Source organism: Hylobates moloch, unplaced genomic scaffold (genome assembly GCF_009828535.3).
Source record: "Hylobates moloch isolate HMO894 unplaced genomic scaffold, HMol_V3 SCAFFOLD_16, whole genome shotgun sequence".
In the NCBI taxonomy this organism is placed as follows: Eukaryota; Metazoa; Chordata; class Mammalia; order Primates; family Hylobatidae; genus Hylobates; species Hylobates moloch.
The window spans coordinates 71,858,066-71,878,961 of NW_026652291.1; the positions used below are offsets into that span (position 1 = coordinate 71,858,066).

At 41.9% G+C, this 20,896-nt stretch overlaps 1 protein-coding gene across 4 annotated transcripts in view; it reads right to left on the reverse strand.

The window, feature by feature from the left end:
- Positions 1-326: 326 nt before the first annotated feature.
- PPP2R3C (protein phosphatase 2 regulatory subunit B''gamma) overlaps positions 327-20,896 on the reverse strand; it is a 39,156-nt gene continuing 18,586 nt past the window's right edge. For all 4 annotated transcript variants that reach the window (XM_032179476.2, XM_032179479.2, XM_032179478.2 and 1 more), the window contains 7 exons: positions 14,786-14,918; positions 11,925-11,980; positions 11,774-11,849; positions 10,279-10,415; positions 5,792-5,929; positions 2,499-2,558; positions 327-629 (listed from right to left, as the gene is read on the reverse strand). In XM_032179476.2, the coding sequence (XP_032035367.1) occupies positions 441-629; positions 2,499-2,558; positions 5,792-5,929; positions 10,279-10,415; positions 11,774-11,849; positions 11,925-11,980; positions 14,786-14,918 (789 nt within the window). In that variant the 3' untranslated portion in view covers positions 327-440. The remainder of the gene's footprint in view (positions 630-2,498; positions 2,559-5,791; positions 5,930-10,278; positions 10,416-11,773; positions 11,850-11,924; positions 11,981-14,785; positions 14,919-20,896) is intronic.

Consider the following 20,896-nt stretch of genomic DNA (forward strand, 5'->3'; position numbering starts at 1 on the left):
TCTACTCTAATGAATGGGTAAGTTTGTCATCTTTGAGATTTTATATATATAGACACACACACACACACGTGTGTGTATATATATATGCACTGTCACTCAAATATTCACATTCTAAATGACTGTCAGAAATATTCCATGGAAACTTCATCTCTGAAGATTATACAGATTTAAACTGAACATCATCTACCTATAGCAAATCACACTTCCCATCTTTCTTTGAACTAAAACGAACCAGAACTTACCCTACCTCCTAACAAGCAATATTTGGTCCTATTGCTTCTAAAACTATTGCAACCAAAATTCCAGTAACCAAAACATTTGCTGTGTTCTCTAGGTATATCAAGTGTTTTATTTAGACCATTTCTGAGGATTTTGCTTTAAAGGCTTTACATGCAGCATTCAAGTATTTCTTAATATAAGACAGTCTAGTCTTTCAGAGATCATGTATCATCAAGGTCTGCAGAGTTTTCACTGTCATTTGCAACAAGAGCTTCTCTGTTCTCATAAGTCCAGAAGCCATTCAAATCGATTAGAATGGTGGTTACTGTGTCTCCTTGATTACTGTTGATTAAATCCTGAAGAGAGATTTTCAAAGGATCCTTTGGTTTTACCATGTCAAAGATTTCATCCTGCAAGAGAGAAAAAAAATACAATGAAATTTGATCCACTTAATTTCTATCACACACAGTGATCCAAAATTCAGGGCTGTTTGCATCCACTGAAGTACAGAGGAATAAAATTGAGGGCTGCCACTTGGGCTTATGTTAATTTTTTGTTCTACTTTTTTTCTTTTCCATTTAACAGGCAGTTTCCTTTTCTCTACCTACAACCACAAAATTTTATTGGATAACTCCTTAGCTATGTGATAGCTATCCTTCGTTTTATAGATGAAGAAACCAAGGCTCAGTGCCTAATCCAGCTACATAGGTAATTAGTGACAGAACTATCTAATGCAGTGTTCAGGGACTGCACGTTAACTAATTTCTTACATATTTTTCTGTTGCCTTCTAATTGGTGAAACAAGGTTTTCTCTGTAGTTTTTTGTTTTGTTTTGTTTTGTTTTTGAGATGGAGTCTCGCTCTGTTATCCAGGCTGGAGTGCAGTAGCACAATCTTGGCTTACTGCAACCTCCGCCTCCTGGGTTCAAGCGATTCTTCTGCCTCAACCTCCCAAGTAGCTGGGACTACAGGCGCACACCACCACACCCAACTAATTTTTGTATTTTTAGTAGAGATGGGGGTTTCACCATATTGGCCAGGCTGGTCTCAAACTCCTGATGTTAAGTAATCTGCCTGCTTTGGCCTCCCAAAGTGCTGGAATTATAGGCGTGAGCCACTGCGCCCAGGCTTTTTTTTTTTTTTTTTTTTTTAAGACAGAGTTTCACCCTTGTTGCCCAGGCTGAAGTGCAATGGTGTGATCTCGGCTCACCACAACCTCCGCCTCCCAGGTTCAAGCCATTCTCCTACCTCAGCCTCCCAAGTAGCTGGGATTACAGCCGCGTACCACCACACCCGGCTAACGGGTTTGGTTTAATTTTTTTTTGCTAACAGTTCAGCTCAGTTAAACATCTAAATGTTTCAGAGATAGTGACAAAGCTTCATTTCCAATATTGATGTCAATATTTTATTAGGATGGGAGAGGGGAGTTCTTCTCTCTGGATATGCATTAGACATCCAAAAAGAAGCTAAATTCTGCTAAAACTTACTGCAACATATAGAAGACCTCCTTCTATATCATGAAGTGTACAACATAGATATTTACAGGGAATTAGTACATGTTTTCTAATCTTTTTGTAGTAAAATTACTACAAAATTTGTAGTAAAATAAAATTTGTAGTAAAATTACTCAAAGTGAACAGGCTCTTTGAGGTAGCATACTAAAACAGTTTCCAAGGTAAAAATATAGTTTACAGTTGAATAGACTGCCATAGGATGTAGACTGTACTGACTCTTTTCTTTTTTTTTTTTTTTCTTTTGAGACAGAGTTCACTCTTGTTGCCCAGGCTGGAGTGCAGTGGCACGATCTCAGCTCACTGCAACCTCCACCTCCTGGGCTCAAACAATTCTCCTGCCTCAGCCTCCTGAGTAGCCGGGATTACATGCATGCACCACCACGCCCAGCTAATTTTTGTATTTTTAGCAGAGACAGGGTTTCACCATGTTGACCAGGCTGGTCTCGAACTCCTGACCTTGGGTGATCTACCCGCCTCAGCCTCCCAAAGTGCTGGGATTACAAGCGTGAGCCACTGTGCCCGGCCCCCTGACTGTCTGAATGAATGCTTCCAATGAAAACATAATGATGACAATACTAAAATTATAAACTACATAAATAGTGCAAGTGTGGTCTCAGTTCGTAATGATTTAAATATCAGTTCAGAACAAAAAGCAAACACTTGATTCAAATAGTACTTCATTAGTTGCTTTCATATAAAATTTCATGTAATACAAATGACTATCTCATAATTATCTGGTAATACGTAAATTAAAGGAAAAGATAACCTTGACATCTTGAAATGAAACAGGATCTTGTCCATGGATTTTCATTAGTTCCTGTATGGCCTGTATTTAATAGAAATAAATCTGTAAGTAAAAAATGAAATACACAACATCCCTCTCTAGCCCTACAACCCCTTTCTACTTACACTTCCTTTCCTATCAGCCCACAAACCTCATCCTTCTCTCTCTTGCCAATCTTCTTAGCTTTCTTGACCTTATTCCACATCAGTGAGCAAAACCTAAATTCTCGATTAGTGTATTGACCTTTTTAGACCTATATCTTAACTATTGAGAACTTCAGGAAAAAAAAAAAAAAGATTACGGATTGCTGCTTCTACATAGGAATGTTCTCCAACCTCAAATGGGCCCTCAACATGGCCTCACAATTATTGTTTCATCACAATTATTCTGTTTAATCAAGCAGATTCTGTTTCATCTGCTCCTCTCATTTTCCATGAATGTTATTCCTGCCTTCACTATTCTCTTAAAACCCCCAATCTACTGTCTCCCTTCCTACCCTACACTTTGCTTTCTACGTAATACAAGAAATGGAGGTAGACCTCCCAAAACTCTTCCTTTTTATAAACTTTAACAAAAAAATGAAGAAACTGCTGTCATCCAGTGGGAATACAAAATACTTCAGGTGAGCATTATTCACTGGAAATGTGAAGTTTCAAATTTTGGTGAATAGTCAACTTTGTTCCTAATGCCTACTCTGTTACCACTAATAATCAGAGTATCCATAAAGGAATCCCTTTGAAGTAGATAAGAATCTGGGTACACGCTCTGTTAATACAGTAATAGACTTAGATGGTATGATCTAGAGTGAATCATCCAGGCCCAGCTTTATCACTAGGATACTGATGTCCAAATGCTCTATGAACAGCCCAGGATTATAGGGCTCAGCACTGGACACTTTTTACCTTATCCCATGTAACCAGGCCTAAATAAGCTTTGACAAAATGCCTATATGAAATATTTTTAAAGTATTTTTAAAACAATTTAATATTCCACTAAGAGTAGAAAATACTGTAAAGAAATCTTTATGAAAAAGAGTTCAGTGTTTAATTTCAAATACATTTATTTTCCTAAGATTGGATTTTTACTTAATAGGTTTGTCTAAAGTAGGGGCATTCCTATGATGGGTTGGTATTTATTTTCTCAGATGAGCCGCTGATATAAGCCCATATAGCATTCAGTTTTTTTAATTTTTATTTTTAGAGATAGGGTCTTACTCTGCATTCAGGCCATAGTGCAGTGGCACAATCATGGCTCACTGCAGGCTTGACCTCCCGGACTCTAGTGATCTTCCCACCCCAGCCTCTCAAGTAGCTGGGACTGCAGGCATGTGCCACCACGCCCAGCTAATTTTTAATTTTTTTGTAGAGATGGAGTCTCCCTATGTTGCCCAGGCTGGTTTCCCAACTCCTGGGCTCAAGCAACCCTCCTTGCCTGGCCTCCCAACATGCTGGGATTAGAAGCATGGGCGACCACGCCTGGCCTAAAAATTATTTTTATGGTTTATTTATTTCAACATAGCAAATAAAAGTATCTACAACTGGCTGGACACAGCCTCCCCAGTAAGCAGGACCACAGGCATGTGACCACTACACCCAGCTAATTTTTTAAATTTTTTGTAGAAGTTGGGGTTTCCCTGTGTTGCCCAGGCTGGTCTCAAACTCCTGTGGTCAAGTGAACCTCCTGCCTCAGCTTCCCTAAATGCTGGGATTACAGGTGTGAGCTACCATGCCTGGGGTGTGATTTTTTAATTTTTTTTTTTTTGAGACTCAGTCTCGCTCTGTTGCCCAGGCTGGAGTGCAGTGGCACAATCTCGGCTCACTGCAAGGTCTGCCTCCTGGGTTCATGCCATTCTCCTGCCTCAGCCTCCTGAGTAGCTGGGACTACAGGCGCCCGCCACCACGCCCAGCTAATTTTTTTGTATTTTTGGTAAAGATGGGGTTTCACCATGTTAGTGAGGATGGTCTTGATCTCCTGACCTTGTGATCCGCCCACCCTGGCCTCCCAAAGTGCTGGGATTACAGGCATGAGCCACCGCAACCCGGCCGATTTTTAAATTTAATAAAAGCATTTACATAACAGATTTCAGAAAGAAATCAAGTTTTTAGTTTTTTTTTCTTTCCTACTTAAAAAAATATAACTGAGTGAAAGCTGATTTGACTAGATGTAAAACAAAAATATGTAAATACATGTCAGGGGCTGTACTACCATTGGAAATACAAATATGTGATAAATGCTATACTTGTGATGAAAAACTTGTAAGATGCTAAGCAGTTCAGAAAAGGTAGCTCCTTTCCACAGGAATTTTTATAGACTTTGGTAGTTGTAGTTTTTTTTTTTCCAATATATGTTCAATATATAATTTCCTCTAGCCATGTTTTTTTTTTGTGTTTCTCCCCAAGGTGAGTGCAGTGTGGTCGATTCGGTCATGCAATCCGCCTCCGGTTCAGCGATTCCTGCCTCAGCTCTCCGAGCAGTGGGATACAGGGCCCACCACCGGGCGGCTAATTTTTTTTGTTTTTTAGTAGGAGGGTTTCTGGTCTCGATCTCCTGATTTCTGCCTGCCTCGGCCTCCAAAGTGTGGTTACAAGGTGAGCCATGCCCGCCCAGCCATGTTTGTGATCTCCTTTTTTTTTTTTTTTTTTCTTTTTTTTTTTTTTAGTAGGCTGGAGTGCAGTGGCGCAATCTTGGCTCACTGCAAACTCTGCCTCCTGGGTTGACGCCATTCTCCTGCCTCAGCCTCCCGAGTAGCTGGGACTACAGGCGCCCACCACCACACCTGACTAATTTTTTGTATTTTTAGTAGAGAAGAGTTTTCACCATGTTAGCCAGGATGGTTTCAATCTCCTGACATCGTGATCCGCCCGCCTCGGCCTCCCAAAGTGCTGGGATTACAGGCGTGAGCCACTGTGCCCGGCCTTTTTTTTTTTTTTTTTTTTTTGAGACGGAGTCTCGCTCTGTCGCCCAGGCTAGAGTGCAGTGGTGCAATCTCAGCTCACTGCAAGCTCCACCTCCCGGGTTCAGGCCATTCTCCTGCCTCAGCCTCCCAAGTAGCTGGTACTACAGGCACTTGCCACCACGCCTGGCTAATTTTTTGTATTTTTAGTAGAGACGGGGTTTCACCATGTTAGCCAGGAATAGTCTCCATCTCCTGACCTCGTGACCCACCTGCCTCGGCCTCCCAAAGTGCTGGGATTACAGGCATGAGCCACCGCACCGGCAGCAACCAAATGATATATCTTAAGGAACAATGACTCACTTATGCAAATGAGACTTACCCTAAAGAAATAATTAAGTGAAAAGACATTCAGATATCCTTTGTTCTCAATATCAAGCAGTTTGAAAATATATTGTAGAGCTGCAGGTTCCTTTCTGTTTTCTAATGCAAGGACAAAGTCCAAGTAGGTCTTATAGTCCTACAGAACAGAAAATAATGTTCATTAGAGGCCTTAGTTGAAATTAACTTTCAAGTGAATATCTTATGATTTGAAGCTATTCTGCAATCAAAGGTGGCAAATTTAATTTTTTTCCCTAAGTTATGAAGTGGGAAATCCATTTATATACTTAATATTGGTTTCTAGGGATTTTTTTTTCTTTTTTTTTTGAGACAGAGTTTTACTCTTGTTGCCCAGGCTGGAGTGCAATGGCACAATCTCGGCTCACCACGACCTCCACCTCCCAGGTTCAAGCAATTCTCCTGCCTCAGCCTCCCGAGTAGCTGGGATTACAGGCATGTGCCACCACGCCTGGCTAATTCTGTATTTTTAGTAGAGGTGGGGTTTCTCCACGTTGGTCAGGCTGGTCTCGAACTCCCGACCTCAGGTGATCCGCCCGCCTCAGCCTCCCAAAGTGCTGGGATTATAGGCATGAGCCACCGTGCCCAGCCATAGGAATTCTATATATAATCTACACAGGACAGTTTTGAGGACATAGTTCTTTTTTATTTATTTATTTTTTTGAGATGCAGTCTTGCTCTATCGCCCAGGCTGGAGTGCAGTGGCGCAATCTCAGCTCACTGAAACCTCTGCCTCCCAGGATCAAGCGATTCTCCTGTCTCAGCCTCCCAAGTAGCTGGGAATACAGGTGCACACCACTATGCCCAGCTAATTTTTATATTTTTAGTAGAGACAAGATTTTCCATGTTACCCAAGCTGGTCTCAAACTCCTGACCTCAAGTGACCCGCCTGCCCCGGCCTCCCAAAGTGCTGGGATTATAGGCATGCATCACTGTGCCCAGCCCTAGTTCATTTTTTTATGAGAGATTTGCTGTGTTAAACTACAATTTTCTTTCATTATTCTTGTTTTTGAGACAGGGTCTCACTTTATCAACCAGGCTGGAGTTTAGTGGTACGATCATAGTTCACTGCAAACTTGATCTCCCAGGCTCAAGCAATCTTCCCACTACAGCCTCCGAGGTAGCTGAGACTACAAGTGCACACTATCACACTTGGCTAATTTTTTAAATTCTTTGTAGAGATGGGGTTTTCCTGTATTACCCATGCTAGTCTCAAACTCCTGGGCTCAAGCAATCATCTGGCCTTGGCCTCCGAAAGTGCTGGGACTAGAGGGATGAACTACTGCATCCTGCTTCAAACTTTTGAAACAGATAAGACAGTGACTAAGCTATAAACTTATAACTTCATTTCAGTGCAGTTATTTTGAAAAACATTTTTTATCTGGAATGAACAGAACAGTATACTATTTTTTTTTTTTTTCTTTTGAGATGGAGTTTCGCTCTTGTTGCCCAGGCTGGAGTGCAATGGCACGATCTCGGCTCACCACAACCTCCCAGGTTCAAGCCATTCTCCTGCCTCAGCCTCCTGAGTATCTGGGATTACAGGCATGCACCACCACGCCTGGCTACTTTTGTGTTTTTAGTAGAGAAGGGGTTTCTCCAAGTTGGTCAGGCTGGTCTCAAAACTCCCGACCTCAAGGTGATCCACCCACCTCGGGCTCCCAAAATGCTGGGATTACAGGTGTGAGCCACCGTGCCCAGTCTCAGAACAGTATATTTAAATTGCTATTTTAAAATATTGTTTAAAATTTTTAATTCAGATTTCCAATAAGAAGCTGTCTTGAGATTGCCAGACATTTTACAGTGAGCTGACACTGTTCTCATCCATAAAAAGGCAAAATGTAAAGGCCAGAAAGACATGAAGAGAACAGAAAGCCTTCCCTATAAAAACAGGATACGTGGCCGGGTGCGGTGGCTCACGCTTGTAATCCCAGCACTTTGGGAGGCCGAGGCGGGTGGATCCCGAGGTCAGGAGATCGAGACCACGGTGAAACCCCGTCTCTACTAAAAATACAAAAAATTAGCCGGGCGTGGTGGCGGGCGCCTGTAGTCCCAGCTACTCGGAGAGGCTGAGGCAGGAGAATGGCGTGAACTCGGGAGGCGGAGCTTGCAGTGAGCCGAGAGTGAAGAGATCGAGACCATCCTGGCTAACACGGTGAAACCCCGTCTCTACTAAAAAAATACAAAAAATTAGCCTGGCATGGTGGCAGGCGCCTGTAGTCCCAACTACTCGGGAGGCTGAGGCAGGAGAATGGCGTCAACCCAGGAGGCAGAGCTTGCAGTGAGCTGAGATCGCGCCACTGTACTCCAGCTTGGGCGACAGAGCGAGAATCCGTCTAAAACAAAAACCAAAACAAAACACAGGATACTCATAGATTTTTTTTTAATGGTAGAAAGTAGTAAAGTAGGCCGGGCGCGGTGGCTCAAGCCTGTAATCCCAGCACTTGGGGAGGCCGAGGCGGGCGGATCACAAGGTCAGGAGATCGAGACCATCCTGGCTAACACGGTGAAACCCCGTCTCTACTAAAAATACAAAAAATTAGCTGGGCATGTTGGCGGGCGCCTGTAGTCCCAGCTACTCAGGAGGCTGAGGCAGGAGAATGGCGTGAACCCGGGAGGCGGAGCTTGCAGTGAGCTGAGATTGCGCCACTGCACTCCAGCCTGGGGGACAGAGAAAGACTCCGTCTCAAAAAAAAAAAAGAAAGTAGTAAAGTAATTGGGAGGTTCTCACTTAGATAAAAATTTTATATTCTTAGAAAAGTTCCTTTCTGCATAAATAGTACTAAAGAGGTAAAGAACGCAGATTGTGATCTGACTTCATCCAGAGTTGTAGCCTCTGATTTTCTTTATTCATCAGGAATCATTATATTAATAATATAAGCTCCTCACTGCCTATTGTTTACAGCTGTGGGAGTTACAAAGTAAACTTTCTGTGCCTTTTCCCTTCTTTTCTTTTGTTGTTACTAATGGTGTTATTTAGCAAACTGCTATTGAAGCTAAATGATAAAATGTAAGACCCCCATTCTCATGACAATATGACTATTTTTTAAGCATAACTGGTTTGGGAAATTTATCAGATTCTTTTTTTTTTCTTTGAGACAGAGTCTTGCTCAGTTGCCCAGGCTGGAGTGCAGTGGCGCCATCTCGGCTCACTGCAAGCCCGCCTGCCAGGTTCACACCGTTACACCATTCTCCTGCCTCAGCCTCCGGAGTAGCTGGGACTACAGGTGCCCGTCACCACGCCCGGCTAATTTTTTGTATTTTTAGTAGAGACGGGGTTTCACTGTGTTAGCCAGGATGGTCTCGATCTCCCGACCTCGTGGTCCACCCGCCTCGGCCTCCCAAAGTTATCAGATTCTTAACCCATGTTTTTAGCAGCAAAAATAGTGATTTTAAAATGCTGTTTAGAATTTTCCTTCTCAAGTATTTTGCATTGTCATAATAAAAAGACAAGTGCATGTTATCTTCATATAGCCACTTCTAGAGACTAATACAACCTGATTCTCAGAATTAAATCATGGCATATGTGTTACTACATTTGACTTGGTAATTTAATGACGGAACTATCTAAATGAAAATAGCAGAATAATTTACTAATGTTTCAGCTTTTAAGAGACATGGTCTCACTCTACTGCCCAGACTGGAGTGCAGTGGCCTCATCATAGCTCACTGCAGCCTCAAATTCTTCAGGTCAAGCAATCCTCCTGCCTCAGCCTCCCGAGTAGCTATACTACAGGCACATTCCACCCATGCCCAAGTAATTTTTTTATTTTTTGTAGAGACAGTCTCGCTATATTGCTCAGGCTAGTTTTGAACGACTGGCCTTAAGTGGTTCTGTGGCCTTGGCCTCCCAAAGCACTGGGATTATAACCATAAGCTACCAAGCCTGGCCTCGGCTTTTTTTTTTTTTTTTAAACTAGAATGCACTACCGTACAATAGGTGCACTGACAATGAAATGAACAAAATAAGCTTTTCTATTTGCCCTGAGGCCATAATGCAGACGTTTTAATTTACATTAAGACCAAAGACTCTGAATCTCAAGTAATTTGATCAGTTTACACATTTTAAAGACACTGTTACACACTGATATAAATAATGCTGGGCCGAGTGTGGTGGCTTACGCCTGTAATCCCAACACTTTGGGAGGCAGATCACCTGAGGTCAGGAGTTCAAGACCAGCCTGGCCAAGCTGGTGAAACCCTATCTCTACTAAAAATAGAAAAATTAGCTGGATGCGGTGGCATGTGCCCATAATCCCAGCTACTCCAGAGGCTGAGGCAAGAGAATCACTTGAACCTAGGAAGTGGAGGTTGCAGTGAGCTGAGATCACACCACTGCACTCTAGCCTAGGCGACAGAGCAAGACTCTGTGTCAAAAAAAAAAAAGGGCTGTATTACATCAAGAAAAGGGTTTGTGGAAACTCTGGGAGCCTAAACTTTTAAAACTTAGCAGCAGATTTAAACTACTACCATTTCTCCATCATAAGTGAGACACTCCTGGAAAACACGGTCTAAGAAGACATTGGTCATGGTAGCTGTTCCATAGCGTGAGAGTTCTTCTTTACTGAGCATGCCATTGTGATCTTTATCAAGATTCAAGTACTGGCCTTGGGAAGAAAAATAATAAAGACACTTATGACCACAATAAAATTTTAATCAGAAGAATAGACTAACAAAAAGTTCTTTTTCTTGGTTAATATTTTGATTTTCAAACTATTCATGTTATGATTAGGGTAGTGGCCTATGTGTAATACTATCAGCTACCTTTGCAATCTTGATCAGAAAAACCCTTGGGCTAGAAACAGCCAAAGAAAACCCATCATGAAGGCCATAGTCTCTGGGCTGTTTCACTTACATCATTATTTGTTTTCAGTTTGCAGTCTTTTTAAACATTCCCAGGTTTCTAAATTAAATGGAGGTAGAGGACAACAAAAAGCACTGAAATGCTAGCACTTGAAAGTAGAGGTAAGAATGCCAAAAGGAGGCCGGGCACGGTGGCTCATGCCTGTAATCCAGCACTTTGGGAAGCCGAGGAGGGCGGATCAGAGGTCAGGGGTTCCAGACCAGCCTGGCCAACATAGTGAAACATTGTCTCTACTAAAAAAAAAAAAAAAAAAAAATTAGCCAGGTGTGGTGGCGGGTGCCTGTAATCCCAGCTACTTGGGAGGCTGAGGCAAGGAGAATCGCTTGAACCTGGGAGGTGGAGGTTGCAGTGGGCCGAGATCGTGCCACTGGACTCCAGCCCAGGTAACAGTGCAAGACTCCATCTCCAAAAAAAAAAGCCAAAGGAGTCAAAAGACCACCCAACAAGATAATGTAGAATAGCTCCATCAGTAGACCCTGGGAACAGCATTTTATCAACAAAGCATGACAACAGCTAATGTTCATAATGATGCTCCTGAGTCAACAAGGATCAAATTACATTCTGTTCTATTGAAAATAAAGTGTATTAACTTAAAAAGGGTTCTGTTGGGTGCAGTGCCTCATGCCTATAATCCCAACACTTTGGGAGGTCAGGGCAGGTGGACTGCTTGGGCCCAGGAGTTTGAAACCAGCCTGGGCAATACAGTGAGATCCCATCTCTAAAAAAAATAAATAAATTAGCCAGGCATGGCGCCTGTAGTCCCAGTACTGGGGTCGGTGGGGTGAGGTGGGGTAGGGGCACTGAGGTGGGAAGATTGAGCCTAGGACTTCAAGGCTGCACTGAGCCGTCATTGTGCCACTGCACTCCAGCCAGGGTGACAGAGTGAGACCCTGTCTTCAAAAAGAAAAGGTTGGGGGGAGTCCAAAAAGTTAAAACATTGGTATTTAAACAAGTAAATTTTGGTAATGTAGAATACTAGAGCTTAAGGTAATTAAATACTTTGATCTTAAGGTATATCAGTGTATGTATAAAACTGTCCTCTGAACACCAATTACCTGAAGAATGGAGAATTCAAATTTTAGCATGATGATGGGAACATACCATAAACTCTCAGGGCAGAAGGAGCAGAAAACCAATTTGTTTCTTGACTCTCCTTGGACAGCTCCTCATCCCTTAGCTAATGGAACACAAAGACATCATTAGAAGATAGCAACTGTCAAGCGATACAATTAAGTAGTTTAAAAACATTTACCTCCAACAAATCGTCTAGGAAGCTGCATGCTAAAATATCTTGAATTTTTATCTTTCCTTTAAGAACATAAAGAAACACAATTAATTTCAAGAGCAACTCAATCACAAAAATTTTTTTTTAACAGGAACAATCACACAATTGATATTTTAAAGCTTAAAGCTTCGAGCTCTTATGCTCCAAAGTCCTTATTACATACTGCTACAGAAAGGGAAATCTCGGCCGGGCATGGTGGCTCACGTATGTAATTCCAACACTTTGGGAAGCTGAGGCGGGTGGATCACCTGAGGTCAGGAGTTCCAGACCAGCCTGGCCAACATGGTGAAACCCCATCTCTACTAAAAACACAAAAAATTAGCTGGGTGTGGTGGAGGGCGCCTGTAATCCCAGCTACTCTGGAGGCTGAGGCAGGAGAATTGCTTGAACCTGGGAGGCAGAGGTTGCAGTGAGCTGAGATCAAGCCATTGTACTACAGCCTAGGGAACAAGAGCAAAACTCCATCCCCACCCTGCAAAAAAAAAAAGAGAGAAATCTACAGGCAACATTTAATAACATCTCTAGTTGTATACCTCAGCTATATAAATCTAAGTGGTAAATTCTAAAATTATACTGATGTCAGATTTTCAAAAAAGTTGTGATTATAGATATAGTACTGCTGGCATACTAACAGGGACACTGTCTCCATTTATTTTTGGCAGGTTCTGGACTAGAAAGCAATACACAGGTACATAGGTGTGGTTTAAAAGCAGAGTTTGTTTTTTTCTTCTTGTTCTTCTTCTTTTTTTTTTTTTTTTGAGACAGAGTTTTGTTCTTGTTGCCCAGGCTGGAGTGCAATGGTGTGATTTCGGCTCACTGCAATCTCCGCCTCCCGGTTTCAAGCGATTCTCCTGCCTCAGCCTCTTAAGTAGCTGGGAATACAGGCACCCGCCATCACGCCCAGCTAATTTTTTCTATTTTTAGTAGAGATGGGGTTTCACTATGTTGGCCAGGCAGGTCTTTTTTTTTTTTTTTTTTTTTTTACGTAAGGGGCTTCCGCTCTTTCGCCCAGGCTGGAGTGCAGTGGCGCGATCTCGGCTCACTGCAAGCTCCACCTCCCGGGTTCACGCCATTCTCCTGCCTCAGCCTCTCCGAGTAGCTGGGACTACAGATGCCCAACACCATGCCCAGCTAATTTTTTGTATTTTTAGTAGAGACGGGGTTTCACCGTGGTCTCGATCTCCTGACCTCGTGATCCGCCCGCCTCGGCCTCCCAAAGTGCTGGGATTACAAGCGTGAGCCACCGCGCCCGGCTGGCCAGGCAGGTCTTGAACACCTGACCTCAGATGATTCACCTGTCTCAGCCTCCCAACGTGCTGGGATTACAGGCGTGAGCCACTGCGCCTGGCTGCTGCTTTTTTTTTGTACAGAAAAGGTCTATCTTGCCAGGGCTGGTCTTGAACTCCTGGGCACTGGTGATTTCTCACCTCAGCCTCCCAAAGTGCTGGGATTACAGGTGTGAGCCACCACACCCAGCCCAGATGGGAGTTTGAATGCCACTTTTAAATATGTAACCTAGCTAAGTCTCAGTTGCCTTACACATAAAACGTGGACAATAGTGTACCTTTCTTATGGGGTTATGAGATGAAAATGAATGAATCCATGTAAAATGCTTAGCATACTATGTAACAGTCAAAACATGTGATATTATTTTGTAAAATTTGAAAGAGAAAAGTATATATGTGTGTACTTATAGTAGAGGAGTTCAAAAAACACTGTCAGCTACCATATGCTGTGATTGGATTCATAACTGGATTTTTTTTTTTTTTTTGGACACAAGATCTGGCTCTGTTGCCCAGACTGGAGTGCAGTGGCCCGATCTTGGCTCACTGCAACCTCTGCCTCCTGGGTTCAAGTGATCCACCTCAGCAGCTTCCCAAGTAGCTGGGACTACAGGCGCACGCCACTACGCCTAGCTAATCTTTGTATTTTTTTTTTTTTTTTTTGAGACGGAATTTCACTATTGTTGCCCAGGCTGGAGTGCAATAGCGCGATCTCGGCTCACCTCTGCCTCCCAGGTTCAAGCGATTCTCCTGCCTCAGCCTCTCGAGTAGCTGGGATTACAGGTGTGAGCCACCGTGTCCAGCCAATTTTTGTAATTTTTTTGTGGAGACAAAGTTTTGCCATGTTGCCCAGGCTGATCTTGAACTCCTGAGCTCAAGTGGTCCACCCAACTCAGCCTCCCAGAGTGCTGAGATTACAGGCATGAACCACTGTGCCGGGCCCATAGCTGAATTTTCAAGGACACAAGGACAATCAGGCACTTTGATTTGGACCTTCTCTGTCCTTTCCTCTGCTCCAGTTACATGTATTTAAGTCTGGGCAGGTTTGAACAGTTAATAAAACATACTGTTAATGAGGCCATATTTACCAATCTGATCCTTATAGAGAATGAGAAAAATATGCATCACTGGCTAAATGGCTCTCATATTTCCAAATACAGATTTTTCATCAAAAAGAGAACAATTCTGCAATATGTTACATAGCAGAGACAGCAAATTATATCCGAATAACTGGCTTCCTAGAACTGGAAGGAGGTATTTATGACTGACTACCCAGTTCACACTTCTCCACTGTTAGGTGACGTCCCCCCGTCTGTCACATAGCAGGTTATAGTCAGGGCAAGTAAATCATAAAAGATCTTCAGATAAACATAACCAAAGTACTGCTACTGTGTTTTCTACCTTTTTATCTCCTTGAAATTCACCAAATTTTTAATGGCAGTGACAGGAAAATAAATGATATTTTTCAAGAGTTTTCTCTAGTTATTGAGATTTAGATATAATAATAGCCTCATATTATCTAAGTTAGATAAGATTTTCTTTTACCTGTTCTTAAAGGATCTAAAAAGAAGAAGAACTTCCTAACTGCTGTACAAACATAAAAGGAGTAGAAAGATTTTTCCAGACCATCTAATTGTGGCAACGTAGGGATAAGTTCCAATATGTAGTTTTCTAAATCCTGAAAATAAAACAAAATAAAGTGTTAAATGTCCAATCTTGATTCATTAGATATTAGAATATAATTTCATTACTAAAAATTCAGCATTGATACTATATTGATAAATAAATAAATTCATGACTATTTTAGTGGTAAAACTATTTTGCATTAAATTTTGTTTCTACTAATTTAAGTTTTAACATTTTTGAAAAGTAGTAAATTCTACATTGTTCCAAATTCAAAGGGAACAAAGATATTGATTAAAAAGCCTCTCACCTATTTCTTCTCCCCAGAGGTTAAGTAACCTGTATTATCAACTTCTGATGCAGCTTCCCAAAGGTAACAGATGCAAATATGAACCAATACATATATATTTCTTTCCCCCCTTTTTTTTTTTTTTTGAGATGGAGTCTTGCTCTGTTGCCCAGGCTGGAGTACAGTGGTGTGATCTCAGCTCACTGCAACCTCCGCCTCCCAGGTTCAAGCAATTCTCCTGCCTCAGCCTCCTGAGTAGCTGGGACTACAGGCGTGCACCACCATGCCCAGCTAATTTTTGTATTTTTAGTAGAAACGGGGTTTCACCATGTTGGCCAGGATGGTCTCGATCTCTTGACCTCGTGATCCAGCCGCCTCTGCCTCCCAAAGTGCTGGGACTACAGGCGTGAGGCACCGCACCTGGCCTTTCCCTCTTTTTACACAAAGGATGTATCAACATACCATGAAAACTGCTTTTGTCATTCAGTAATATATTTTACAGTTATTCCATACTGACTCTCAAATAGCTTCCACTCTTTGAGAATAAATAGCTATATATTATATCATTGTATAGATGTGCCATATTTAACTAGGCCTCTGTTGGTACATTTAGTTTTTTCCTAATATTTTGCTACACGAAAAATAATACCATAAGGGCTAACCTAATTATTCATTCATAGGTATTGTGGAAGAATATAGAATATAATTTCTATAAGTGGACCTGCTGGGTTGTAGCATATGCACATGTAGAATTTTGATAGACACTGGGAAACTTCCATCTCCCCACAAACGCCATGTGAATTTTATACTCCCACCAGCAATGTGAAGGCTATTTCTACAGTTCCGAATTCTGCACACAGGTGTCCCAGGAGCACCACAGTTAATGTACAGGGGTGCATCAGGATATTTTAAAATTTTGAGTGAAACAGCAACATTTGTCAGATACTGCATGACAGATATTGCTATAAGCTAGAACTACATGCTCAAGGTAGTTCACATTTTCAATACTGGATCTCAATGTATTCCTTCTTTTTGAGGCAGGGTCTCACTCTGTCACACAGGCTGCTGGAGTGCAGTAGCATGATCTCGGCTCACTGAAACTTCTACCTCCCAGGCTCAAGTGATCCTCCCACCTCAGACTCCTGAATAGCTGGGACCACAGAGATCCACCACCACACCCAGTTAATTTTTTGTATTTTGGTAGAGATGGGGATTCACCATGTTGCCCAGGCTGGTCTCGAACTCTTAAGCTCAAGCTATCTGCCCAACTTGGCCTCCCAGTGTTGGAATTACAGGTGTGAGCCACTGTGCCTGGTTATTATTCCTTTTTAAAAATTTTTTTAAATCACCAAAATGTCATGAATATATTCCTTTTTTTTTTTTTTTGAGATGGACTCTTGCTCTGTCGCCCAGACTGGAGTGTAGTGGCGAAATCCTGGCATACTGCAACCTCCGCCTCCCAGGTTCAAGCGATTCTCCTGCCTCAGCCTCCTGAGTAGCTGGGACTACCGTCGAGTGCCACCATGCCTGGCTAGTTTTTTGTATTTTTAGTAGAGACAAGGTTTCACCGTGTTAGCCAGGACGGTCTCGATCTCCTAACCTCGCCATCTGCCCGCCTTGGCCTCCCAAAGTGCTGGGATAACAGGCGTGAGCCACCACACCCAACCAAATATATTCCTTTTGATGACATGAATCTTTGCAAAGCTAGGTTTTGATGGTTCCTGTGGTAAAGTACCACACAAAAATTAGTGAACAGGAAATGAGGAGGACAAGTGTCCAGTCTAATTCCCAGGTTTAAGTAGTTGTACACATCCCATTAATAACTGTACTTAAGAATGAAATAAAAATATCTTCTTTCAACTTAAGTGTATTACTTATTCAAATGGCTAATAAGCTTAATGAATACTCATTGTTTAGAATTAACTAGTTAATAAGTGAAACTTTTAGGGATTTCTTTTGGCTCAGAAGCACTGTGAAAAAATTAAACGCTAAAGGTGTCGATTCAAACTTTCTGATCTTTGCTAATTTGATAGGTGAAAAATGGCAACTTAGTGTAGATTTATCTGGCATTTCTCTTATGTGAAGTTAGTTGTTTCTTATGATTAAGAAGCATTTGAATTTTACTTTTTATACATTATATCTTTGCCCAGTTTTCTATTGGGTTAATGGCTTTCTTCTTGATTTCTGGGAGCTTTTTATATATTAGGGTAATTGGCCATTTCTGACTGTTTCAGATATTTCTCCCAGTTTGTTGTTTTCTTTTTACTTTAACATGGGCTTTGCCCTATAGATCTTTAAAAATTTAGCTGAATTTATTGTTTTCTAGACTTCTGGGTTTTGTCATACTTAGAAAGGCTTTCCCTATTACAGGATTATATATTTCAAAGCCTCCCATGGTTTCTTTCTTTTTTTTTTTTTTTTTTTGAGGCTGAGTCTCAGTCCAGTCCAGGCTGGAGTGCAGTGGCGCAATCTCAGCTCACTGAAACCTCCACCTCTTGGGTTCAAGCGATTCTTGTGTCTCAGCCTGAGTAGCTGGGATTACAGGCACGTACCACCACGCCTGGCTAATTTTTGTATTTTCAGTAGAGAGGGGGTTTAACATGTTGGCCAGGCTGGTCTCGAACTCCTGACCTCAAGGGATCCGCCTGCCTTGGCCTCCCAAAGTGCTGGAATTATAGGCGTGAGCCACTGTGCCCTCCCATGGTTTCTTATATTTACTTTAACAATGTTATTTTTGCTTTAACCATTTCAAATATCATATTTCTAGTAGATCTGAGATACTTTTAAGTTTACAGGACAAGTGGCATCTCAAACTTGAAGTGTCCAAAATGGGGCTCTCTTGTCATCTCCAACCTTGGTCCTCACCTGCTTTTCCTGTATTCCAAGAGTTACTCAAAATAAAAATGTAAGACTTGTCTTTGGCTTCTCTTTTTCTTCATCAATGCCTTCAAACTCCTTACCCTGAACATCCAATCTAGCAGCAATTTGTGTTTTTTCTGGGGAGGAGGGGAGTCCAAAATATATATTGAATTAATCTATTTCTGGCTTTCTCTACAGCCACCAATTACCCTAGTCAGGGGCCCATCATTTCACCTGGACTATCACAGTAAGGTGCCTAAATATTTTGCTTATACTCTAGATTTATTTATTTATTTAGAGATGGAGCCTTGCTCTGTTGCCCAAGCTGGAGTGCAGTGGCTCAATCTTGGCTCACTGCAACCTCCATTCCCCAGGTTCAAGTGATTCTCCTGCCTCAGCCTCCAAGTAGCTGGGATTACAGGTGCCTACCCCCATACCCAGCTAATTTTTGTATTTTTAGCGGAGATGGGGTTTTGTCATGTTGGCTAGGCTGTTCTTGAACTCCCGACCTCAAGCGATCCGCCTGCCTCGGCCTCCCAAAGTTGCTGGGATTACGGGCATGAGCCACTGTGCCTGGCTGTACTTTGAGTTCCTTATATCCTCCATACAGCATCCAGAATGATCTTTTAAAATGTAAATCATATCTTGACAGACTCAGTTTAAAACTTCCGATGGTTTCCCATTAGCCTCAAAATAAATCCAAAGTCCTTACTGTGGCCCAAAAGGCCCTACATGTGGCCCTTGCCTACTTCTCCAACTTCATTTTCTGTTACTATAATCCTTGTTCTAGCCACACTGGCTTCCTTCTTTTCCTAGAACAGGTCCAGGCTTCATTTTGCTTTGGAGACACTGTATTTGCTGTTTCCTCTATACTACATCTTCATAAGACTGGCTTCTTTCTCATACTTCATGGCTAAAACTTAATCACTATCTCAAAAAGATGCTCCTTCCAGCCTACCTAAAATCGTCTGTCAATCCCAGTCATATTCCTGCCTAGTTTACTGTTTTATTTTCTACATATAACTTGTGGCTATTTGATATTATCTGCTTATAATTTAGTGTCTGTCTTCCCACTCTCCTAGAACAAATAGGTCTACAAGGGAACAAAAATTGTACTGTGTTCCTGGAAAGGTTTTAAAGTATAACGTTTAGAATGAGCTAACAGATTCCATCTACAGAAATCTGGGCAAAAAAAAGAAAAAAAGAAAGAAAAAAAAGAAATCTGGGCAAAACAGATTGTCACAAAGTAAAACATGAGCCCTACAAGCTTAGAATAATACCTGCCCCCAAATAAATGTTTACTAAATGCTTAATAAGATTTAATAAGTGAATAAAACTTTGTATACTCTACTCAGATTATAAATGTTGGTCTGGAAGCCACTGCCTTTCAAATTAGTAAGACACAAAGTCTAGGTTTCAAAAGGCAATGGGCCAAGGATGGAAGAAATACTTTGAGAGAAGTGTTTTCTTTCATTGAGAGAAGGGGAAAATTATTCCTTTTTAAAAACTATAGAAGTACACTGTTTCTTTTCTCTCCCTTTTGCTCATCTCTCTTTCAATCTTTGTTTCCATCCATGGAAAGAGGCAAGACAAGCAGTAACAGGGGACTGTTTTTATAAATCAATATTGCTGTTTTTATAAATCAAGTGAACTGCTAACAAGAATTCTCAGAGCTAGGGAAGCACTCCAGTTTTGGACCTGACCTCTAAACAAGTACCAGCAGGTGGCTAATTATGTCTTCCTTGCTAGAAAGAGATGGCCAGAAGCAAGAGCCTTTTATTGTCAAGTTGGTCTGAACCTTAAAGAGAATTGTAGTGTGGCCCTGGAAAGGTTTTACAGTATAAATGTTCAGAATGAGCTAACAGATTCTATCTACAGAAATCTAGACAAAACAGAATGCAACAAATTATAGCAGGAACCATACGAACTGTAACAAGAAATTTACATTTCTTTAACTCTTATCTCTGAATAATTATTTGATTAATTAACCTAGTTTATATTTATGCCCAACTCCCTTCCCCTCTCCCCTACAACCTTAAAAAAAGCACTGTATGAGGCCGGGCGCAGTGGCTCACGCCTGTAATCCCAGCACTTTGGGAGGCCGAGGCAGGCGGATCACGAGGTCAGGAGATCAAGACCACCCTAGCTAACACGGTGAAACCCCATCTCCATTAAAAATACAAAAAAAAATTAGTCAGGCGAGGTGGCGGGCGCCTGTAGTCCCAGCTACTCGGGAGGCTGAGGCAGGAGAATGGCGTGAACCCCAGGGGGCGGAGCCTGCAGTGAGCCGAGATCACGCCACTGCACTCCAGCCTGGGCGACTGCGAGACTCTGTCTCAGAAAAAAAAAAAAAAAAAAAAAAGCACTGTATATTTGGGAAAAAAGCCTGAGGTGAAAAGTAAGTCCATATAATTTAGATACCCATACTTAGAAGAAGCATAGCCATTTGGACCATGAAGTTACAATTCTCTGTTGATAACTTGGCCTAATTACAGCAGTGCCTAATAGGAAACAAGCAGCCTCTTGGTAACTGACCTAGCAACCTTAAATCCAGAGGTGGCAATACAGTTACATTCATTTTCTCTCTCATATTTTCTTTTTTCTTTTTCTTTTGAGACATAGTCTTGCTCTGTTGCCCAGGCTGGAGTGCAGTGGCATGATCTCAGCTTACTGCAACTGCCTCTTGGGTTCAAGCGATTCTCCTGCCTCAGCCACTCTAATAGCTGGGATTACAGGCATCTGCTACCATGCTCAGCTGATGTTTTTGTATTTTTAATAGAGACAGGGTTTCACCATGTTGACCAGGCTGGTCTCGAAGTCCTGACATCAAGTGATCCACTCGCCTTGACCTCCCAAAGTGCTGGGATTACAGGCGTGAGCTACCG